This window comes from Schistocerca gregaria, chromosome 4, assembly GCF_023897955.1.
Source record: "Schistocerca gregaria isolate iqSchGreg1 chromosome 4, iqSchGreg1.2, whole genome shotgun sequence".
Taxonomy (NCBI): Eukaryota; Metazoa; Arthropoda; class Insecta; order Orthoptera; family Acrididae; genus Schistocerca; species Schistocerca gregaria.
This window is the reverse complement of record NC_064923.1, coordinates 29,557,004-29,582,367: the sequence shown is the minus strand read 5'-3', so window position 1 is coordinate 29,582,367 and position 25,364 is coordinate 29,557,004. Positions and strand designations below refer to the sequence as shown.

Below are 25,364 nucleotides of genomic sequence, written 5' to 3'. Positions count from 1 at the left end.
TTGTTAATGCGGTTACCGGTGACTCGGCATCTGAACGTTCGGCGAGTTGTTACCTTTACTTCCTAAATTATGAAGTTAAGTACTGTCAGACAAACAGGTAAAAATCCAATCTGCAAGGGTAAACAGCCTCACTGACTTCATTTTCACAGTATGCTTAGTGTAACAAACAAGTTCTGTAAGATCAGAGATTAAGTGTTCGTTTGACATAAAAAGTAAGTATATGACAATGTAATAAATAAAAGAATAATAATTAATGTCATCTTCAACTTTTGTAGTCCTGTCTTCCTCAGTTACGTGTAATATCATGATATATTGATAATTTTTACTTATGGACCGCCTGACAGCACCAAAATAGTGTCTTATTCAGTTGCTGTCAGACGGTCCGTAAGTAAAAATTACCAATATACTGTGATAATTAATGTCTCTTAAGCTACTACAGAGCTGCAATCAGATGTGTCCACCGATGACAAAAAGTTTAGTTTACTCTTCATGAAAAACTTAAGCAGCTAAACAATATTGCCGCATCTTCAACAACTGTAAAACAAATCACAAATATTTCAACTGTGTGCAATCAATGGGGCTTGACAATGTATCATAAAATAAAATTTTCCTTTTTAGCAAATTATTAACTTTATTTTGGCGCCTGTGTACAATGTGTATTAACAGTGACATTCTTACTATACAAATACTGACTACCTAGTGTGTTACAAGTCACATAATGTAACAAGTCTCCTACTCTCGGGCACTTCTCGGCAGTTCACCACAAATATCATTTCCAACAGATCTTGCTTTATTCGTTGCTTCATCAGCAGTCAACGCCTCTTCAGGACTTGGCTCTAGAGGGTTTCCGGAGGAGTCCAATTTTCCATTTTTGAAGTCCTCTATTATTTTCCTGCGATACACTGCATCAAACAGGTCACGGGCTGTGAACTCCGACTGTATGACATCCGGAGCCGCATAAGACACGTAAGGTTTTAACTGTGAAAAACTGAATCGAGTTATCTTTCAACTTTCTTTGTAATTTTTTTTTTTTTTTAAATTATACTAGTTTTTGGAGTTTAGTAGCTACTGTAACATAGCTTTAAAAAGATGACTTTTTTGACACACATCAATAAATCGTCAGCTCCGACAGTTAATAATGTAAAACAGGTCTTACTTAGTTGAATGGTGAGAGCTATAAAAATTAAATAATATTTAAAAAAATTATGCTAAAACTCCATCACTAACATTTAGCATACTTTACGGACTATAAGATGCACTTTTTCTTTGAAAAATTGCCTCCAAAATTGAGGTGTGTGTCATGCTCGGAGTGAATGTAAAAATTTCCGCTGTGTGGTTTAAAATTCCCACCAGTCTTAAAAATGGCCATATGTTTGATGTTGCGGAAAACTCATCTCTATCCGGCAACATTGTATCCAACTGGCAGCAGCAGTGCACTGATGTGATGAACATGAGTTTGAGGATTCACAAGCTTGCTAACAATACCTCCCTCCCACCTCGCCATCACAAACCGTGAACACTGTCTAGCCGATGATGTGTCACTGCAGCAAATGGAGCTAGTGAACTTTAATTGAAAGTCAAGATTTTAAACATGGCTGCAACAGCAAATGTTGAAATTCTTCACGATAAGGGATGACAGCCAAATCAGTTGCAGGATAAAAATTTATTAAAATTCTTGACCAAGGTTTCGGTATATATAAATATACCTTCATCAGAAGCAAAAAATCCTGAACAGGAAGACACTTTCATTAGAAAAACCTTAGCATCGCAAGTGATAAACACAAAATCTTAAGTAACAGTGAAATTACTAGAGTAATACAGGCACAAAATCTTTTAGTTACTTACTAAAATTACATTATGCAATGGAGATTAATAAAACACCTACACTTAGAAGTCAGTTTAAGGTACACAAAAGTCAACACCCAATTCGCCCCATCGTTAATGGAATAAAGAGTCCACATCATAAATTAGCGAGATTCTTACACACTGAAATTAAAGAAGCCTTTGTTTTTGGAAATAATTATTCTGTTAAAAATAGTGCTGAGATAATAAACAAGCTAAAATCGATAAAGATCACTTCTTCCCCTCATTTGGTTTTTTTTAACGTCGTAAGTTTATACACTAACGTTCCAGTGGATATCACTCTTAATATATTAATATTATTATAATTTGACAACATAGAACTTTAAGTGAGTTGCTATTATCGGAACTTATGTCACTAAAGCAGGTTGTACTAGATTACAATTACTTGCAGTTTAATGGCAAAATGTATGAGCAACCATTCGGTTTAGCCATGGGTTGCTCGTTAGCTGATATCTTAGCTGACGCCTTTGTGAATGCGTTAGAAGAAAATTTCTTCAAAAATAATCCTGCATTGGGTAATATGATTCCTTTCTATGCTCGGTATGTTGACGATATACTCATAATATTTCAAGGGAGTGACCAAGATCTGCAACAACTGTTTCACGTTTTTAACAGTTTTCACGAGAAAATGAAATTCACAAAAGAGATCCAAAATAATGAGAGAGAAATCCATTTCCTTCACTTGAAAGTTAAGTTATCTGGTAACACTATTAGCTTGGACATTTTTCGTAAAGGAACTTTTTGTGATAATATTATCCCAGTAGATTCTTATCATCATCAAACTCACAAAATCGCCTTTTTTCATTCTGCAGTTCATCGTGCTGTAAGCACACCTTTAGAATAGAATTCTTTAGAAAAAGAAATATCTTTATTGAAATTAATAGCTACTAACAATGGATACGAACCTAAATTAATTGACCAAATTGTTAAGAAAAAAAAGCTGTAAAATGTTCAAATTTAGGAGATAACAGGGCGAAAAAGAATGAGTGTAGTAACTTTATTTCTATTCCATTTTTGGGGAACGTTTCATATAAGATAAGAAGACTTTTACAGAAACAATACGGTTACAGAGTTGCCTTTTCCGTAAATAATAGCCTGAAACAAAGAGTAATTCATACTATTGGAGCACGGGAAGAACTCGGCACTAAATCCGGTGTATACAAAATTACTTGTAACGACTGCCCAAACTATTACATTGGACAGACAGGTAGACTCATTAAAGTAAGGTATAAAGAGCACATGCTAGGTAAAAATGGGGAAAACGTACATAATTCCACGTTTGATGAACATTTATGGCTCTTACAGCATACGCCACGGACAACGTAGAGTTGCTTCATGAAGCGAATAAGGGTTACAAACTGGACTTGCTCGAAGAATTAGAGACTTTCAAGCATCTGACTCTAAATGATGGTTTTGTTCTTAATGAACAGGTGCAGCTTAGAAACAAAAATTTTTTAGACAGTTTCAAACCACTCCTTGCCTTAATGTAATATAGTCTGGCTGACTAGAAGTTAGTTTTCTTGCTTGTTGATGCCGGTGAAATGCACTTTTCCAGTCTTGTTGGGATATTACGTATTTTTAATGTTTGCTGTGTATGTGTGGTTAATTGACTGGTATGTTTTTATTCAGAATGACAGATTGATTCGTTTAATTGTAACATTTTGGTTCTTTTCCTAGTGTGTATTTCACCGCCTACGTTACGCAAGATTCTCGCACATTACACTAGTGGCCTCTCTCGTCAGATGTGTTCCATAGCTCAAGCTTCATCTGTTTGACACTAGGACACAGGTAAATTGGTTCCACATTTTCTATTTTACATAAAGGTTTTTAAATGGACTGATATGTTTTATTTATTAAGACAGAAAGTTTGAAGTAGCACAACTTTTAATAATTTTTGATGCGCTTATGTAGGTATGCATGGATTTTAATATGTGCGAGTGTCTGGCACATACCACAAGTGCCCTTTCTCGATGAAACCATCTGCCCTAGTGCTTTCACACTCTTGTCTCGATAGTTCATAGGCGAAGTACTGGTGCTAAACGGTTCTCATTGACCCTGTACACATAGTCATGTTGTACAAAAGGAGAAGATGTCTTAATTATTGACAACACCTTTGGCACAATTGTTTTATTAATCTCCATTGCATGATGTAATTTTAGTAAGTAACTAAAAGATTTTGTGCCTGTATTACTCTGGTAATTTCACTGTTACTTAAGATTTTGTGTTTCTCACTTCCAATGCTAAGGTCTTTCTAATGAAAGTGTCTTCCTGTTAAGGATTTTTTACTTCTGATGAAGGTATATTTATATATACCGAAACCATGGTCACGAATTTTAATAAATTTTTATCCTGCAACTGATTTGGCTGTCATCCTTTATCATGATTAATTGAAAGTGATTTGTGTTATCAGTAACAATATATTTGTTAGAGGCTAGATTTTGTAATGGAAAAAAATAAAAGCTATTCATACCCTGTGGGCTATTAATTTAAAGTAAGAGCACATGCAGAACAGGGAAACAGAGCATCTCTGTAGCATTTCAGGCCTCTACCAACAGGGGGAAAAATTGTAATTGGTGAGTTGGTAAAGATTTGAGAAAAATGAAGAAGACTATACGTGCATATAGAGGAGTGAATGCAAAATGATCAGAACAAGGAGATGACGTACTGATTGGTTGGTTTGTGGGATTAAAGGGACCATACTACTATGGTCATCGGTCCCTTGTTCCATAAAAACTAAAACCACCCGAAGAGAATAAAAAACGAACAACAGGAAAGACAGCAGACGAAACAGGACATGAAATACTCTGACAGAGACCGGACAAAACAAATTAAAAAACACAGTGTGACGGTGGTTGGCAGACCATAGAGAAAAAGAGGAAAAGCCAACCACCAAGAACACTTTAAATCTCAGTTTAAAATCAGAGGCTAAAAGCCAGAATCAACACTTAAAAAAAAAACACTCAGATTAAAGGATAAAAAACCCCTGCCTGAATAAAACACAAAACCAAGTCCACCATGGCAGAGTCATCTGATAAAAGAGCAGAGAGCGTGTCAGGCATTGCAAAAGTCTGCCTGAGCACGGTTAAAAGGGCGCACTCTGACAGAATATGGACCACCGTCAAGGACGACCCACAACGACAAAGAGGGGGATCCTCACGACACAGTAAATAACTGTGCGTGAGTAGGGTGTGGCCAATGCGGAGCCGACAAAGGACGACTGAGTCCCTGCAGTTGGCTCGCATGGATGACCGCCACACAGTCGTCATGTCCTTGACGGCACGGAGTTTGTTAGGGGTGGTCAGACCGCGCCATTCAGCATCCCAAAACGAGAGAACTTTGCGGCGTAAGACTGCTCGCAAATCAGCCGCCAGGAGGCCAATCTCCAGAGATGGTGCACTGGTGGCCTCTTTCGCCAGGTGGTCAACAGTTTCATTGCCGGGTATACCAACATGGCCTGGGGTCCAAACAAAGACCACAGACCTGCCGCTATGGGCGAGAGTATGCAGGGACTCCTGGATAGCCATCACCAGACACCAGACGAGAACGAGGGAAACACTGGTCGAGAGCTCGTAAACCGCTCAGGGAATCGCTACAGATAACGAAGGACTCACCTGAGCAGGAGCGGATATACTCTAGGGCACGAAAGATGGTGACCAGCTCAGCAGTGTAAACACTGCAGCCAGCTGGCAACGAACGTTGTTCAGAATCGTCCCCTAGAGTTAGTGCATAACCGACTAGACCAGCAACCATCTATCTGTCGGTGTAGACAACGCAAGAGCCCTGATATGTGGCCAGGATGGAATAAAAGCGGCGTCGGAAGGCCTCCGGAGGGACTGAGTCCTTCGGGCCATGTGCCAAGTCGAGCCGAAGGCAAGGGCGAGGGACACACCACGGGGGTGTACGCAGAGCAGCCCGGAAAGGAGGTGGAACAGGGAAACACCCAAGCCAGGAAAGAAGCTGTTTGACACGTACGGCGATCGGACAACCCAACAGGGGCCAACGTTTTGGCAGATGAACGACTGACTGCGGGAAGAGGACACGATAATTTGGATGCCCGGGCAAGCTTAAAACATGGGCAGCATAAGCAGCCAGTAATTGTTGGCTTCGGAACCGCAGTGGAGGGACACCTGCCTCCACAAGTATGCTGTCCACAGGGCTGGTTCGGAAGGCACCAGTGGCAAGGCGTATCCCGCTGTGGAGAATTGGGTCCAGCACCCGCAACGCAGATGGGGGTGCTGAGCCATAAGCCAGACTCCCATAGTCCAGACGGGACTGGATTAACGCCTGGTAAAGCCGTAGGAGAGTAGATCGGTCGGCGCCCCACCTGGTGTGGCTCAGGCATCACATAGCATTTAGATGCCACCAACATGCCTGTTTAAGCTGCCGAATATGAGGCAGCCGAGTCAACCGGGCATCAAAAACCATCCCCAAAAACCTATGTGACTCCACCACTTTAAGAAGCTCGCCGTCAAGATAAAGCCGCGGCTCTGGGTGAACAGTGCGTCGCTGGCAGAAATGCATAACGCAGGTCTTGGCTGCGGAAAACTGAAAACCATGCGCTACAGCCCAAGACTGCGCCTTGCGGATTGCGCCCTGTAGCTGACGTTCAGCAGCTACAATGCCATTAGAGCTGTAGTAAAGGCAGAAGTCGTCAGTATACAGCGAAGCGGAGACAGTATTTCCCACGGCTGCAGCGAGCCCGTTAATAGCTATTAAAAACAGACACACACTGAGAACAGAACCCTGTGGCACACCGTTCTCCTGGACTTGGGAGGAACTATATGAGGCCGCGACGTGCACGCAGAAGGTACGATATGACAGAAAATTGCGGATATAGATCGGCAGAGGGCCCCGAAGACCCCATCCATGAAGCGTAGGAAGGATGTGATGACGCCATGTCGATTCATATGCCTTCCACATGTCGAAAAAGACAGCGACCAGATGCTGACGGTGGGCAAAGGCAGTACGGATGGCCGACTCCAGGCTCACCAGATTGTCGGCGGCGGAGCGGCCTTTACGGAACCCACCCTGAGACGGAGCCAGATGGCCTCGAGACTCCAGTACCCAATTCAAGCGCCGGCTCACCATCCGTTCAAGCAACTTGCAAAGAACGTTGGTGAGGCTAATGGGACGGTAGCTGTCCACCTCCAAAGGGTTCTTCCCTGGTTTCAGAATGGGGACAACAAGACTTTCCCGCCATTGCGACGGAAACTCACCCTTGACCCAAATGCAGTTGTAAAGATTGAGGAGGCGTCGCTGGCAGTCCATTGAAAGGTGTTTCATCATCTGAGAGTGGATGCTATCTGGCCCAGGAGCGGTATCAGGACAAGCGGCGAGGGCACTTCGAAATTCCCACTCACTGAATGGAACATTGTACAATTCAGGATGGTGAGTGCGAAAAGAAAGACTCCAACGTTCTATCTGCTCCTTAATGGAGCAGAAGCCCAAGGGGTAGTTGGCAGAAGCGGAATTCATAGCAAAGTGCTCTGCCAAGCGGTTTGCAATGACGTCGGAGTCAGTACAAACTGCTCCTTTCAGTGAGAGCGCAGGGACACTAACAGGGGTCCGATAGCCATAGAGGCGGCGAATCTTGGCCCAGACCTGCGATGGAATGACATGGAGGCCAATGGTGGACACATACCGCTCCCAGTACTCCTGCTTGCGTTGGCGGATAATGCAGCGGGCTCGCGCACGCAGCCGTTTGAAGGCGATAAGGTGTTCGATTGAGGAATGTCGCTTGTAAAGCTGGAGCGTTAAAGTCGCCCAGTAACAGGAAAGGTGGAGGCAATTGAGCTATCAGAGCAGCCAGGGCATGCTGCGCGACATCACCATCCGGTGGAAGGTAAAGACTGCAGACAGTAACAGCCTGTGGCGTCCACACCCGAACAGCGACAGCCTCTAAAGGTGTGTGGAGAGGTACAGACTCGCTGTGAAGAGAGTTCAGGACATAGATGCAGACGCCACCAGACACCCTTTCATAAGCTGCCCGGTTCTTATAATAACCCCGATAGCCATGGAGGGCGGGGGTTCGCATTGCCGGAAACCAAGTTTCCTGCAGAGCAATGCAGAGGAAAGGGTGAAGGCTGATAAGTTGGCGGAGCTCAGCTAGATGGTGAAAGAAACCGCTGCAGTTCCACTGGAGGACGGTGTCGTCCATGGCTGAGAAAGGCTTGACGGGACTGGGAAGGGAGATTACGCCGCTGGGTCACCTGCTGCCTCCGATTTAGCACCTGTGATAGTGCTTTCCATGGGGTCTGATGGACCGGCGAGATCGAGGTCCTCAGCCGACGCCAGAATCTCCACCACATCCTCAGACGCAGAGCTGGAAGGTTGCGGTGGGATGGCTGCCACCGCGAGTTCCTTGGGCTGAGAGCTCTTCTTGGGTTTCTCACACCGTTCCTTGGGTCGCACCAGCTGGTAGGGCTTCACCGATTCAGTCTCCAGGACGGAGGAGGATCGTGAAGCCCTACGACCAGGTGATTGCGGGCACTTACGCCATTGTCGGTCGTCAGGCTTCTCGCTGGCGGAAACCTGGGAAGGGAGGGACCCAAGGGACCCCTTGCGAGCGTGAGAAGCCGAAGAAGTTGGACACTTCTCTGGCTTAGAAGTAGGGACGGACGTCCCCCATGGGTGGGATGGTGTTGCTCCTGAGGTAGGTGGCGCAGGAGCAACCCGGTGGGTAGAGCCCCCCACTGGCGAGGGGGCAGGAGGAGTTTTACTACTCGTCGATCCGGCCACAATTGGAGAAACAGACGGGGCTAGCACAGGTGTTGTAGCAGCAGCGTAGGAAGATGTCATTCTCACAGGATGGAGTCGGTCGTATTTCCTCTTGGCCTCAGTATAGGTTAGTCGGTCCAGGGTCTTGTATTCCATGATTTTACACTCTTTCTGGAAAATTCGGCAGTCTGGTGAACAAGGTGAATGGTGCTCCTCGCTGTTGACATAGATGGGAGGCGGGGCACATGGAGTATTGGGATGTGATGGGCGTCCGCAATCTCGACATGTGAGGCTGGAAGTGCAGCGAGAAGACATATGGCTGAACTTCCAGCACTTAAAGCACCGCATCGGGGGAGGGATATAGACCATCACCTTGACTTTTTCCGGTAATGTATCCCCTTCGAAGGCCAAGATGAAGGCACCGGTAGCAATCTGATTTTCCTTCGGGCTCCGATGAACGCGCCGGACGAAATGTACACCTTGGCGCTCTAAATTGGCGCGCAGCTCTTCATCAGACTGCAAAAGAAGATCCCTATGGTAAATAACTCCCTGGACCATATTTAAACTCTTATGGGGTGTGATCGTAACGGCAACATCCCCCAACTTGTCACAAGCGAGTAACCGTCGTGACTGGGCAGAGGATGCCGTTTGTATCAGGACTGACCCAGAGCGCATTTTTGACAAGCCCTCCACCTCCCCAAACTTGTCCTCTAAATGCTTGACGAAGAACTGAGGCTTTGTGGAGAGAAAAGACTCCCCATCAACCCTCGTACAAACTAAGAAGCGGGGCGAATAACTGCTACTGCCATCCTGAGACTTACGTTCCTCCCACGGTGTGGCCAGGGAGGGGAACGTTTTCGGATCGTACTTCTGAGCGTTAAACTGAGCCCGAGAACGCTTAGAGACTGCTGGCGGCTGGCCACCAGCGAGAGACGATGGTACCACGCTTCATTGCGGGTCATCCGCCCCGATGCCACCTACTCCGACCAAGGGCCCTCCCCACGGGTGCCACCCAGCCACGGCAAGAGCCACCTGGCAGGATGGCCGTTGCCGGGAGTCCCGATACCCCAGGAGGATAGGCATCTACTCCTTGGCATACGTGGCGAGTTAACGGCGCAGGCATCAGTAGAGCGATCCCTGTGTTGTCAGGGGGCTACAACCAACAGGGTACATGGCGGCCCCACCACAACGGACTGGCTACCGTGCTGGATGTTAGGTCACATGTGGTCCATGGTCGCCGTCGGTGCAGAATGAGGCACTGCACAGTGCAAGGTCTAATCTGCACGCAGAAACAGAGTCATGCCCAAGAGATGTAGAGCGGACAGGACTGCAGTTCAATGGTGTATAAGGTGGCGAAAGGTCTGATCGCAAGATGGACACAATGCACCAAGTAAGGCGCCCTTCCCCAATCGGCTCGCTCTTCGGAAAATTTTGAGAGATGGAGGTCAAACCCAACAGGTGACCATCATATAAGGCCGAAAAGTTTGAGACTCCTTTTAGTCGCCTCTTACGACAGACAGGAATACCGCGGGCCTATTCTAACCCCCGAACCCGCAGGGGGGATGACGTACTGAAATGGATTCAAGGACACCGTCAAAACAGCACTGGAATTAATACAAAAATGATTCAAATACATGCTCATAGGCTAGTGCTACAGTGGAACATCACAGATTTTATGGGTGGAGTTGGTTCGTGCTACAGTTTTACAAAGCATCATGGACTTACCAAGCGAACCAAAATATCTCACAAAATACCACAAGAGTATGAAGAGAAAATATTGTCTTCACATCGTCATATTATTTGACATTGAGGAGGGGTGGGGGCGAACAGTGTGGAACTAAGCCAAAGCAAAAATGGGTGAAACTCCGCTGACATCCAATGTGCCACATAACACAACTGTTGCTATGAAAGGTGCTAACTAGAACTACAAAAACAAGTGGTCATGAAAAAATGCACTACACTGTTGGCCTTTCATGTTGTGCCGATGGTACTAAACTTAATGCAATGATTTTTTTCAAATGCAAAACAATACTAAAACCATATGAAATACTGCCAGATGGTGGTGTTCACAAACATAACAAGAGTTGGGTGGACGAGGCTAGTATGAAATTACAGATTAACAGAGGGTGGGAGAGAAGGAATGGTGCTTTACTAAAGAAGAGTTCTCTCCTTGTTCTAGATAACTTAAGTAGTCACTTGAAAAATTCTGTGAAAGAGAAACTGAGACAGGAAAATACAAAGATTGCTGTTATTCTGGGAGAACTTACTTTACAACTGCAACCTCTTAATGTCTTGATAAATAAACCACTTGAAGTGTATATGAGAGAGGAATGGAACAAACGGATGATAAATGAAACCGAACATGAATTATTCCAAAAGGATCCTTAAAAAGATCTACAATCAAGTTTTAAGTGGACAAAACAGTAATTGTTTAGAGTGAGAGAAGACATTACTGTTAAATCCTTCAAAAAGAGCAGTATGACGGTAGTGAAGGTCTTCTTATATGAAAATGACAAGGATGGCAATGAAGAAGAAGAAGTTCAGATTATTTTCAGGGATTTTAAAAGTCAGTTCAGTTTTATGAACTGAGAATTTTTTTAGTCTGGCTTTGCAATCAAATAATAAAAATAGAAAAAAATGTTACTTTCTATAAAAGGAGTCCCTAATTTCTTATAGTCTGTAAAATATGGAATTTCAGAAACTGTCTTTAACATTATGCACATTAACACAGTTCCAGGTCTCAGTGGGGAAGGGGGAGGAGGGGGGGGGGGGGGGGGGGGAACCAGCCTTGACAGCAAATGAAAAGCAAGGGGCTAAAAATATATGATATTAGTACATAATGATGGGCACCTACTCTACCTAAAGAATGTCTTGATATTTAATGTAACAGTATAACAATATAGAACATGTAAAATGTGCACTTTCATTGCCGGAAATGTCACAATTAATAAAATGCTCCAGGCTATTATACTGTGATCAAGTAGATTTCACCTTAAAATGCAATGTTTTGTCCTCACTTGAACATGACATTTTTAATGGGTATCGAAGGTCCAATTCACAGCATGGCCTCACTACTGACTACAGCAAAATTCCACTTCCTCATGCTTCCGCGCAGTCACGTAATGTCATGTTTCGAACATGCAAGTGCTCCTGGGCGTTGTTCACAGCCATGATCATCCTCTGCAGCTATCACCCCATAGTGGAAGACGTACACATCTTCCTCAGCACAAGGATCCAGATGTCATTCAATTTCATGCCCTCTTTCCCACTGAAATTCCTGGGGCTCTGGAAACCGAACAGGAAACCAAATATTTGATTCCGGTACACGGATGATTGTTTTGTGGTGGCATGACAGGGAGGAACTGGATCATTTTCACAGACATCTGACTGGGATCAATCCAAAGATCAAGTTTACCATGGAGGAGGAGGCAGGCAGATGATTGAATTTTTGTGATGTGCTGACTTCAAAGAAAGAAGATGGTAGCTTGGGCCACACGGTTTGCCAAAAACCAACGCACACAGAACGTTACCTACACCGGGATTTGAACCACCACCACACAATAAAACTGAGGCATCATAAAAATATTGGTGGATAGAGCAAGGAAAATCTGCGAACCAGAGCCACATGATGCTGAATTAAAACATCTCAGCAATGTATTGCTCAAGAATGGTTGTTCTTTCACTGAGGTGAAAAGAGCATTAAGACCAGCACATAGAAATCATAGCAATGCTAAAGTTCCAGTGAAGAAAGTTACTGACCACACAGGAGAAATCTTGAGAAAGCGGAACATCACCATAATCTACAATCCCACCTGGAAGATACAAGAACACCTAAAATCAGCCAAGGATGCTTGCCAACCACTGGGAAAAGCAGGAATTTATAGGATTCCATGTAGCTGTGAGGTGGCATACATGGGGATTACAAAAAGAACAGTCAAAAAACAACTAGAACAGCACATGGGCAATTGCAGAAGGGGGAGACTGACAGATCAACTGTTGTGGAACATGTTCTGCAGCCAGGAGACAACCACATTCAAAATGCAATGTCACGTCACTGTGCAGAAGTGGAATTTTGCTGTAATCAGTAGTGAGTCAGGGTGTGAATTGGACATTCAAAGAAGCTACTATTTCCCTTGAAAATGCCCTCCAGAGACAAAATGTTGGATTTTAAGGTGCAATCCGTTCAAACGTGGAATAACAGCCTGGAACATATTAGTAACACAGAACATAAAATCAACAGAGACAGTACATATTGATACCCCAATAATATTTCATGTATACGGAATCTCTTAAATAAATAATACAAGCTTGTAACATGAAAATTCCTGGCAGATTAACTCTGTGCCGGACTGAGACTCTAACTCGGGACCTTTGTGTCTGCAACAGGCACTCTACCAACTGAGATATTCAAGGTAGGAGATGAGGTACTGACAGAAGTAAAGCTGCGAGGATGGCTTGTGAGTCACAACTCAGTTGGTAGAGCACATGTCCATGAAAGCAAAGGTCTTGTGTCTGAGTCTCGATCCAGCACACAGTTTTAATCTGCAAGAAAGTTTCATACCAGTGCACATGCTGCAGCTTAAAACAAGTTACACAGAATAAATTTTCTTATTATCACACACAGCATTTAATTACTTAATGTTCAGAACTGATTTAAGCACATTCACAAATAACTGTCACCATAGGGCAGAGAGAGAGAATAAGAAATCTGTTTTCTGTCTCTTATGTTCATCAGTTGCAACAGATTTAATTTTTTTATATTTTATCTATAATGTACATAAGTCATTGATACATTTATGAGACAGCTGACTCCCTATTCATAGTCTGTTTCTGATAGTACAGCAGAGGAAATAGGATCCCGACATTAATGAGTTACTTGCCACAGTTGCTCAAATAATTCCACTGCAAGGTTTGTAAGAACCAGCCTATGAAGAAAATGAGACAAGAACAGAAGAGATCTGCCATTGTATTTCAGCACTTTTACATTTACTATGAAACTAGGCTGCATCATTTCATTTGTTCAAGCCCTGAAATCTTATATTTTGTTTCCACATAGATGGGAGATCATAAATGATACACAATACAAATATTTTGATACATATAATTAATTTAAACATACAACATCTCTACATACATATCTCCAGAAGCAGTTTCTGAGTCGCCTGTTGGGCCAGCCTGTCAGCAAGTTCGTTGCGGGGCATTCAGATATGTACTGGGGTCCACACAAACACCACAGAATGGCTGGACTGTTCCAGGGCACAGACGGACTCCTGAATGGACGCTACCAGAGGGTGGCGAGGGTAGCACTGGTCGATAGCTTGTAGGCTGCTAAATGAGTCAGTACACAGGAGAGCATGAGCAGACATACTCAAGAGCATGAGATATAGCCGCCAGCTCTGCAGTTAAAGCACTGTAGCCAACTAGCAAGGAGTGCTGCTCAACATGTCCTCCATGAACATATGCAAAGCCTACGTGATCATCAGCCATTGAGCCATCGCTGTAAACCACTTCAGAGCCCCAGAACACGTCAAGAAGCGAGAGGAAGTAACAGCAGACAGCGGCAGGGTTAACAGAGTCCTTAGGGCCATGCAAAAGGTCCAGATGAAGCTGCAGCTGAGGCGTACGCTATGGAGGTGCACGTAAACGGACCGCAAGTAGAGGTGATAAAGGGAAGGACTCCAGATCGGAAAGAAGGGTCCGCAAACAAACAGCAATCATTAGCCCTGATCTGGGCTGCTGATGGGGGAGATGTGCAGTTAGGAAAAGGAGATGGTAATTCGGATGCTCAGGGGAACTATGAATGTGTGCTGTGTAACTGGTGAGCAGTTACGCACATCTGATCTGCAGTGGAGGGACACCAGCCTCCACCAGTATGCTAGTCACCAGACTCATTCTAAAAGCTTCTATCGCTAATCGAACCCCACAGTGGTGCACAGGGTCAAGTAAATGCAATGCTGAAGGCGCTGCCGAACCATAAACCACAAGCCAAGAGTCAACTTGCGATTGGACAAGCCCCTGGCAGAATCCACCCTGACATGGCGCCAGCAAGCAACATGACTCCAGGACCAACCATACCAACCATACCATACGTTCCAGCAGCTTACAAAGAACATTGGTGAGGCTGATTGGCCAATAGCTATCCACATCAAGTGGGTTTTTACGAGGTTTGAGCATCGGAATGGTGGTGCTCTCCTGCCACTGCAATGAAGAGACGCAATCGCACCAGATCCGGTTGAAGATGACGAGAAGATGTCGCTTGTAGTCAGATTACAGATGTTTAACCATCTGGCTGTGGATGCGATAGGGCCCAAGAGCTGCATCGGGGCAATGTGCAAGGACACTGAGGAGCTCCCACTCGGTAAATGGGGCGTTATAGGATTCACTGCAGCGTGCAGTGAAAGAGGATGTTTCCTTTCAGCCGCTGTTTGAGTGTGCAAAAGGCTGGGGGTAATTCTTTAACGCAGAGGCTCAGCAAAGTGCTCGGCAATCGCGCTTGCGCCGGAACATATCTCACCATTTATGCAAACACCGGGGACGGTTGTGGGGGCCTGGTACCCAAAAAGACATTTGATCTTTGCTCAGACTTGGGAAGGTGATGTGAGGAACCCAATGGTGGAGACATATCTCTCCCAACACTCCTCCTTCCACTGGTTGATAAGGTAGCGAACAATGGCACATTTAAAAGCTATGAGGTGCTCCAGGGAAAGGTGCCGGTTATGCCGCTGTTGAGCTCACCGACGCTCCTTAATTGCTTCAACGACTCCCAGTGGCCACCAAGGATCTGCCTTACGCGTTGCGCACTCTACAGAGCGAGGGATCGTGTTTTCTGCCACAGAAAGAATTGTGCTAGTCACCTGCTCAACCATCACATCGATGTTACCGTGTGGGGGAGATTCGGCAGTGACAGCAGAGGTGAAAGTTCCCCATTCCGCCTTGTTCAAAGCCCATCTAGGCAGGAGTCCATGTGCCTGATACTGGGGCCATGACAGGAAGATGGGGCAGTGGTCACTAGCACACAGGTCAGCATGTGCTATCCAGTGGATAGATGGAAGAAGTCCTGGACTGCAAATTGATAAATCAATGGCCGAGTAACTACCATATGCCACACTGAAATGTCTGGCGGCCCCAGTATTTAAGAGGCACAGGTCGAATTGCGTCAGTAAAGTTTTGACATCTCTGCCTCGGCCAGCAAGCATGGTACCACCCCACAAGGGGTTATGGGCAGTAAAATCTCCCATAAGTAGGAAAGGTTTAGGGAGTTGATCAATCAGTGCAGCTAATACATTCAGGGGTACTGCACCATCTGGAGGAGAATATACATTGCAGACAGTTATTTCAAGCATTGTCCTTATTCTGACAGCCACAGCTTCAAGAGGGATTTGAAGGGGCACACGTTCACTACAGACCGAGTTTAGGAGATAAACGCAAACTCCATATGAGACTTTATTATAGTCGCCACGGTTCCTGAAATGTCCCTTGTACCCGCAGAGTGCAGGGGTCTACATTGCTGTGAACTAGGTTTCCTGGAGGGCAATGCAGATAGCAGGTGTAAAGCTTAATAGTTGCTGTAGCTCAGCCAGGCAGTGGAAAAAACCGCCGCAATTCCACCGGAGGACGACATCGTGAGACTGGGAAGGCATGGATCAGTCAATGAGGCAGTTTAAGCCTCAGAGTCACCTGTTGCCACTGATTTATTGCCTGAGCAGTCTATATCTATTGTGTCTGAGGGTCTGGCGAGATCTAGGTTCTCAGCAGACAACAAAATCTGAACCCCATCCTCAGCCGCACAGCTTGTAGGTAGTGGTGGTGTGGGTGCCACCGCGATATCCTTGGTCTTAGGCGTTTTCTTTTTGGATTTCTCTCACTGCTCCTTTGGTGTCCCTGGCTGGGAAGACTTCACTGGCTCAGTCTCCGGGACTGAGGATGAGCATGAAGCCACACGACCTGCTGCTTTTGGGCTCTTCAGCCACTAGTGGGTGTTGTCTCTCCCACTAGAAGAAACCTGGGAAGGGCATGACCCAAGGAACACGTTCCAAGTGGGGACGGACGGACGGACGGCCCCGGTGGTTTGGAGGGGGGGGGGGGGGGGGGCGGTTGCTCCTGAAGTAGGTGGTGCAGGAGCAACTGGGAGGGAAATGCCCCCCACCATCAATGAGGCAGGTGTAGTCTTCCGGCTCTGAGGGGTGACCTGGGTTGGCGGAGCTGATGGTGGCAGAATTATTGTAGTGGCGGCGTAGGACAATTTCATATGCACAGGATGCAGGCGATCAAATTTTCTCTTAGCCTTGGTGTAGGTCAGTCTGTCCAGGGTATTGTACTCCCTGATTTTCCTTTCTTTCTGGAGAGTCCTGCAGTCAGGCGAGCAAGGCGAATGGTGCTCTCCACAGCTGACACAGATGGGAGGTGGGGCACACGGAGTATTGGGATGTGATGGGCATCCACAATCTCGGCATGTGACGCTGGAAGTGCAGCGGGAAGACGTGGCCGGACTTCCAGCACTTAAGGCACTGCATCGGGGGAGGGATGTAGGGCTTTACATCACACTGGTAGACCATCACCTTGACCTTCTCGGGTCATGTATCACCCTCAAAGGCCAAGATGAAGGCACCGGTGGCAACCTAATTATCCTTCGGACCCCGGTGGACACCGGACGAAACGTACAACTCGCCATTCTAAATTGGTGTGCAGCTCATAATCAGACTGCGAAAGAAGTTGTCTGTGAAATATGATACTCTGGACCATATTTCAGTGATGGTTACAGAAATGTCCCCCAGTTTGAGCTGTTTTGATCAAGACTGACCCAGATCTCATTTTGGACAAGCCCTCCACCTCCCCGAACTTGTCCTCTAAATGCTCAACAAAAAACTGAGGCTTCATCGTCATGAAACATTCCCCATCAGCTCTCAAACATACAAGGTACCGGGATGAATATGATCTGCTGCAATCCTTAGCCTGATGTTCCTCTTCCCATGGTGTGGGCAGGGAGGGGAATGATTTGGGGTTTTACTTCTGTGCGTTGAATTGAGCTCACTTAGAGACTGCTGTTGTTTCACCACCAGCAAGAGATGATGGACTACACTTCATTGCATGTCATCCACCCTGATGCCACCCACTCTGACCAGGGACCATCCCATGGGTGCCACCCAGCCGCAGCAAGGGCCACCTGGCAGAATGGCCATTGTTGGAAGTCCTGATGCCCCAGGGGGATGGGCATCTACCCCTTGGCATACATGGGGAGTTAACAGCACAAGCATCAACAGAGTGATCCCTGTGTGGTCAGGGGGCTACAACCAACAGAGTACACGGCAGCCCCACCACAACAGACTGGCTACCATGCTGGATATCAGGTGCAAAAAAGTCCATGGTCATCATCGATGCAGAAATCAGCACTGCATAGTACATGGTGGAAAACACACCCACGAAGGTGTCCTCGCCCAAGAGATGGAGAATGGGCACAACTGCAATGTGACAGCGAGAAAGTGTGCTAAAGATCTCAATGCACGATGAACACAATGCACCTTGAAAGGCGCCCTTCCCCAATTGGCTTGCTGTTAGGTAAAATTTCGAAGAATCGAGGTCAGACCCTACTGGGGACCATCACATACAGGCCGAAACGTGTGAAACTCCTTTTAGTCACCTCGCACGACAGGCAGGAATACATCAGGCCTATTCTAACCCCCGGACTCACAGGGGGAGGGGGGGGGGGGGGGGGGGGGGAGACACGGGGCAGTCCCGCGAGTGCAGACGGAGATCCCAGGAGAGGGTAGTGAGATGCATGCCAACTGACAATCCCACCCGTGGGCGGGTGTTAGGAGGCAGACATACCTCAATCGCAAAGAGCACAGGGTACAGTGGATGCTCAGGGAATTGGTGAATGGCGACTGCGTAAGAAACAAGGAGTTGGCTCTGTCAGATGTGCAGAGGGGGAATCCGTGCTTCTGTGAGGAGACTGTCAACAGGACTAGTGCAAAAGGCACCAATAATCAGACACACCCGACAATGACGGACAGGGTCAAACAGTTTCAAAGTGGAAGGAGCTGCTGAGCCATAAACCTGACTATCATAATCGAGTCTGGACAAGACCAGAGCACAGTAAAAATGGAGAAGAGTGCACTCCAAGATGTGTGGGCCAGGAGGCGGAGGGCATTAAGCTTCTGCAGGCGTGTGGTCTTTAGGTGGCGAATGTGGGGCAGAAGCAATGTCAGTTGTTATCTAAAAATAAGGCCCAAGAAATGGGACCATGCTACAACATCGAGCAGCTGGTTGCCTAAATAAAGTTCTGGATCAGGGTATACTGTGGGTCAACAATAAAAATACATGCCCCACATTTTGGAGGGGGAAAACTGGAAGCAGAGGGCTGTCGGATGGTGCCTTGGAGCTGGCACTCGGCAGACGCCACAGAGTGGGAGCTGCATCAGACACAAAAATCGAAAAATCGTCAACATACAATGCCGGGGTAACCAGAGGCCCAACAAAGGTCACAAGCCCATTTGTGGCAATGAGGAAGAGTGTGACACTTAGCAAAGAACCCTGTGGGATACCATTCTCCTGAATCTGAGGGGTGCTGAGTGAAGTGCCAACTCAAACCCGGAAGAGCTGGTTAGATAACAACTTGTGGATAGAAATCAGAAGGGGACTACAGAAGCCCCAGTCATGGTAGGTAACTAAAGTATGATGGTGTCAAGCCATGTCATAAACCTTATGTAGGTCAAAGAAAACTGCAACAGGGTGCCAGCAGTAAGTAAAAGCCTTTTGGATGGTCGATTACAATTGGAGTAAATGGTCGGTTGGAGATCGCCCTGCCAGGAAGCCACACTGATATGGTGACAAAAGGCCCCGTGATTCGAGTACCCAACATAATCTGAAGTTGACCATCCATTTGAGCAGTTTACAAAGCACATTTGTCAGACTAATGGGGCAGTAGCTGTCTAGAGACATTGGGTTTTTCCCGGCCTTAAGGACAGGGTAAATATACTGTCTTGCCATTGTGACGGAAAAGCACCCGTGAGCCAGATGAAATTGAAGACTCTGAGGAGCTGTTGCCTCTGGGGAACATCGAAGTGTTGAATCATCTGATTGTTAAATGGAGTTTGGCCTTGTGGCTGTCTCTCGTGAAGAGCTAAGATCCTGCGCCAATTCCCATTCAGTGAAAGGGAATAACATGGTGTGGGATGAAATGGATGGGGGGGGGTAGGGGGTAGAAGGGTAGGAAGCAGACAATGATGCCATCAAAAGAGTGTCGCAAGGTGTTCCACGACGACCAATGGACCAGTACACAGAGGTCCTTGGAGGTTCAGACCCTGGACAGTTGTCTGTTACTGGCGGCCCAGAACGCTACAGAGCTTTGACCAAACCTGCAATAAAGAGGCACACGTCCCCAGGGAGGAAACATAGCGCTCCCAGCATTAGTTTTTACTCCGCTTAAAAAGGGAACGAGCCTTAGCACGAAGACGCTTAAAAGTCAGAAGCTTGATCTGGGAGGGGTGTCACTTAAATCGTTGCAGCACCCGTCGGCAGTCCTGGACAGTGACTGCGCGTCCTTGGTCCACCACGGTACTGGCCCATGATAGGGGGGTCTTGTGGACAGGGGGACAGCAGTGCCAGCAGCATAAAGAAGAGTGGCAGTGATGCCTTGCATGACTATATCAATGGAATTCGAGAGGGAGGTGTCAAAGTGGACTGCAGATATGTATAAAGGCCAATTTGCCCTGCAGAATGCTCAACATGGGGCTTGTCTGCCTGTCATTGGAAAGTGGTCACTGTCACAAAGGTCATCATGGGATGACCAATGTAGGGAAGCCACGAGGACAGGGGATGAGATTGTGAGATCGATAGCACAGAAGGTGCAATGAGCGGCACTGTAGTGGGTAGGCGAACCATCGTTGAGGAGACACAAATTGAAGTACATGATAAGTTGGTCGGCTAGGATACCCCAACCTGTTGATGTGACACTCACCCACAGTGGATGGTGGGCATTGAAATCCCCAAGGAGGAGAAACGGAGGCAGGAGTTGCTGGATTAAGGGATATATTGCAACATAAGCAAGTCGCCTACTTGGAAGGAGGTAGACATTGCAAATGGTGATTGCCTGAGTCGTTTGCACTCTAACCGTTATCACTTCCAAGGTGGTACGTAGGGGGATCCAGTCACTAGGGAGATTGGAGTGAACCAAAGTGCAGACCCCACCAGATGTTATCCCAGGGCCAGCACAGTTCCGACAGAATGCCCAACAACCACATAAAGTTGGAGAGTGGTCACCACAGAAATGCGTTTCTTGGAAAAAGATATAGAACACAAAATAAGAGGAGAGAAGATGTTGCATTTCAGGTAGGTGACGATAGTATCCGTTGCAGCTCCACTGGATGATGTGTGGCATGAGTTCAAGGTAGGCATGAAGGAGTCGAGGAGGTCAGGTCACTTTGTCAGTAGTTGTCACCGACAATGATGGGATGACATCCATACATAAGATGTCAGACTCAGGTTGTGAAGGGGGAGTCGGATTTATGTTTCTTCTTCTTCTCTTTCTGATGTGGAGGATGGCAGGACACAGGGAGTACAGGTATCTCTAAGATCAGAAACCGAAAGAGAGCGGGCGACCTTGGGGGACGCACAGATGGTACACTTTGAGGCCGAGTGGTGGTGAGAATCTCGTGGCCTGAGAAACACCGCATAGAGGTTTCCTGGGAGGGAGTCCAATCACCAGCAGATGCCGAAGAAGGGGGGCAGTTGTTTGGCCAGGAAGGGGGAGTGAGGTCATGGGAACTGCAGGGAAGGTGGAGGGGGGGAGAGGAGCAGGGCTGGGGATAGGACGAGGGGGGGGGGGAGGGGGAGGAAAGGAAGTAACAGAGGCAAAAGTTGAAGATGGAGTGTCTCATACTTTTGACGAGCCCCAGCATAAGACAAGCTATCCAGGGACTTGTATTCTTGTATCTTCTTTTCTCTCTCGTAAGCCAGGCAATCCAGCGATCAACGGGAGAGGCGGTCAGCACAAGTGACACACACAGGCGGAGGAACAGTGACACACACAGGCGGCGGAACAGTGACACACACAGGCGGCGGAACAGTGACACACACAGGCGGCGGAACACAAGGTCTTCCATCATGGACGGGGTGGCCAAGGTCAGCAAGCAAAGAGTCCGCCATAGAGCAGGAAGACATACGCCCAAAATGCAAGCACTGCATAGGTGGAGGTTCAAAAGGTTCAAATGGCTCTGAGCACTATAGGACTTAACATCTGAGGTCATAAGTCCCCTAGAACTTAGAACTACTGAAACCTAACTAACCTAAGGATGAAACACACATCCATGCCCAAGGCAGGATTCGAACCTGTGACCGTGGCATCTGTAGCACATAACCTTGGCCTTCTCTGCGAGTATATCTCTCTCAAAAGCCAGAATGAAGGCACCAGTATTGGTGCGCTTGTCTCTGTGACCCTTCTGCACATGCTGAACAAAATGAACACCACGCCGCTCCAGATTAGCCCAGAGTTCCTCATCAGTTTGCAGGATGAGGTCCCTCTGAAAAATGACTCCCTGGACTACATTCAGAGATTGGTGAGAAGTGATACACTGGGGCACTGACAAGACAATCACAGGCATGAAGAGCTGCGGATTGGGTGGCAGAAGAAGCTTTGATCAACAGGGAGCCCGACCGCATCTTACTAATAGACTCCATTACCAAACTTGTCCTCGATATTTTCTGCGAAAAACAATGGCTTTGCGGTGGTGAATGTGTCGCCATCCATCCTAGAACAGATGAGATAACAGTAAAAGCAAGCCTGACTGTCCTCCCATGGTGTAGCCAGGGAAGAGAAGCCTGCCATGTCATACGAGGCAGCATTTAAGTATCCTTCACCATTTGACGAGACGTCTGTGTGAGAACGACCAGATTTTTGCAGCTGGATATTCTTCATGTGCCAAGCATCCGCCCTGATACCACCTACTCCGACCAGGGGCTCTCCCCATGGGCACCACCCAGTCACAGCAAGGGCCGCCTGGCACAGCAGCCGCTGCCGGGAGTTCCAATGCTCCAAGAAGGCAAGCAACCACACACTAGCATACATGGGGAGAGAACAGCCCAGGTATCAGTAGTGTGATCCCTGTGTTGTCAGGTGGCTCAGCCATATGAGTACATAACAACCCCACCACACGGACTGGCTACACATGCTGGTGACCTAGCAGGGTGGAAGGGGGCTACAAAGGGGAAGGGAGAGGAGAGAGGAACCCACACCGTAAATGCTAGGGAGGGAGTTCTTCGCCGTATGGCTCACACTAAAAACAGAAAATTTTGAAGTGGAGGTCGAACCTTAAGTGGGGACCGAAACGCCAAAAGGGTGAAAGAACAGAGAAAAGGAACAAAATTGCAACCAATACAGGAAACCAGGGGAATAGCCAGGTTGACATAAATCAGAACACCAAGAGAGGGGAAGGAGCAGGGATATGGAGGGAGGGGGCAGGGAGAAGGAAATAGAACTAGGGAAGGAAGAATGAGCTGCAATAGCTCGGCACCCCCTGTGCGCCACACACAAACGCACGAAAGAACCATGAGCCCCTGGGGGAATCTGAAGAATATACTACAATTACGAAGATCATGACACAAGCCAAAGAACACAGTCGTTATTCCTCATACCAAATGCCTCCAACTCCATATCACAACATATACACTAAACTTTTCATAAACTGCTTTCTTGGTTGTTTGAAAACTTATTCTTTTATTAATTTTTTAGATCACCCATCTAGCAACAGTCTTGTAGTACCATTTTAAAAATGTTAACTGGCCAGCTCTGCAACCTGTACACAGACAGTGCAGTTTTTGTACCTACTTAAGCATTGCAATGTTTTACATGGAACTCTTTTAGAGACTGATTTTTAGCTGCACAGATATATTTAACACAAAGAAAGACCGTGTGAGATCCAGGATTACAGTTTTCAGCAACTGACACAAACATTTTATGCGCATATAAAAAATGGATGATCATTGTAAAATTACACTATAATTACTTTGTTGCTCCCCCCATTTTGAACAACGTTACCTTGAAGTTGGTTAAATCTGGTACTATAAGTTCTGGAATCATTTCGGGCACCATAATAAATCTGTTGTCTTTCTTATATCCAATGGGGCGTACACCATAATCTGGAGGGGGAAAAAAAAAGAAAGATGGAATCATCACTTCGAAACAGCAAGTAAAATTAAGTAAAAGGTACACAAGAAAACAGTTTTCCACTCTGTTGGACAATGAGAACTTTATGAGATATTGTCAGGATAACCCAGAAAATTCTGGGGATCATCTTTTATTTGTATTTTAAAAGAGGACACAAAACCACTAGACTAAAAAGGTATGAAAGTCTTCATTCATCATTATAAACGGCAACCAACAAAAATTTTACATTAATGCAGACAATGTTTTGTTTACTATGAACTCTGTAAATCTCAACACACACACACACACACACACACACACACACACACACACACACCTAAAAACGTATGTTTTACAAAACAGTATTGTCCACTATCCCTGAATTAATAAAGACAATGAAAAAATTTAAATTTCAATTTCTTTCAGTCTATTACAAGCAATATTTTGAAGAGATTTAGTTGTGAGGTCAGGAAGTTGTTCCCGAGTTTGAGAGTATTCTGTGCTGAACCAGCTATAATTTAATTCATCCCAACCCTACCAATCAAACTCACTCAACCAAAAACCAATGTTGAACTCTGCCTGACTCAGTTCACTCCTCCTCCAACTGTGATACACCCCCACTGCCCCCAAATCACCCCGTAAACTATCCAGAATCTTGCCTTGCCATCATTCTCAAAATCCGCCAACATGCAAATTAACTCTACATCTGCTGAAAGAACTGCATTCCACCGCCTAAAAACTAATCCCAACCTTATAATCCTACCAGCTGACGAAGGTTCCACCTGTCAGATACATCCACCAACAAACCCTGCCACTCCATTCCAGAAATCCAGCAGGATCTCCTGAAATGCTTAGGCACATAGCAGAACCTCTCCCTGGAGCCTATCTCTCCAATCACCTCTACCCCCCCCCTCCCCCCACACTCCTACCTTCTACGGGGTTCCTAAAGTCCTTGCCGTGCCTCCATAGATAGAATCTCTGCTCTCATAGACCAACACCTTCAGTCTGTTACTCGCAACCTACTCTACTATATAAAAGATACCAACCATTGTCTCCACCCATACTCTACCACATGATGCACTACTTGTCACTATTGATGCCACTTCCCTTTACACTAATATCCCAAATGCCCATAGCATTACCACTATTGAACATTACATCTACATCTTCATGGGTACTCTGCAAATCACATTTAAGTGCCTGGCAGAGGGTTCATCGAACCACCTTCACAATTTTCTATTATTCCAATCTCATGTAGCATGTGGGAAGAATGAACACCTATATCTTTCCGTATGAGCTCTGATTTCCCTTATTTTATCTTGGTGATCATTCGTCCCTATGTAAGTCGGTGTCAACAAAATATTTTCGCATTCAGAGGAGAAAGTTGGTGATTGGGCTTTCGTGAGAATATTCCGTCGCAACAAAAAATGCCTTTCTTCTAATGATGTCCATCCCAAATCCTGTATCATTTCTGACACACTCTTTCCCATATGACGGGATAATACAAAACGTGCTGCCTTTCTTTAAACTTTTTCGATGTACTCAGTCAGTCCTATCTGGTAAGGATCCCACAGTGCACAACAGTATTCTAAAAGACACATTAAAGAAAGTGAAACATACAAAACAGGAGGAGGAAGCTACAAAA

The 25,364-nt window shown here is 46.1% G+C and overlaps 1 protein-coding gene across 2 annotated transcripts in view; it reads right to left on the bottom strand.

Moving 5' to 3' along the window:
* Nucleotides 1–605: 605 nt before the first annotated feature.
* Nucleotides 606–25,364, bottom strand: part of LOC126267966 (39S ribosomal protein L41, mitochondrial) — a 79,461-nt gene continuing 54,702 nt past the window's right edge. Inside the window, exons 2-3 of one of the 2 annotated variants that reach the window (XM_049973309.1) lie at nucleotides 23,612–23,712; nucleotides 606–978 (exon numbers count right to left, since the gene is read on the bottom strand). In XM_049973309.1, coding sequence (XP_049829266.1) covers nucleotides 733–978; nucleotides 23,612–23,712 — 347 coding nt within the window. In that variant the 3' untranslated portion in view covers nucleotides 606–732. The remainder of the gene's footprint in view (nucleotides 979–23,611; nucleotides 23,713–25,364) is intronic. The other variant, XM_049973310.1, reaches the window with a different exon arrangement.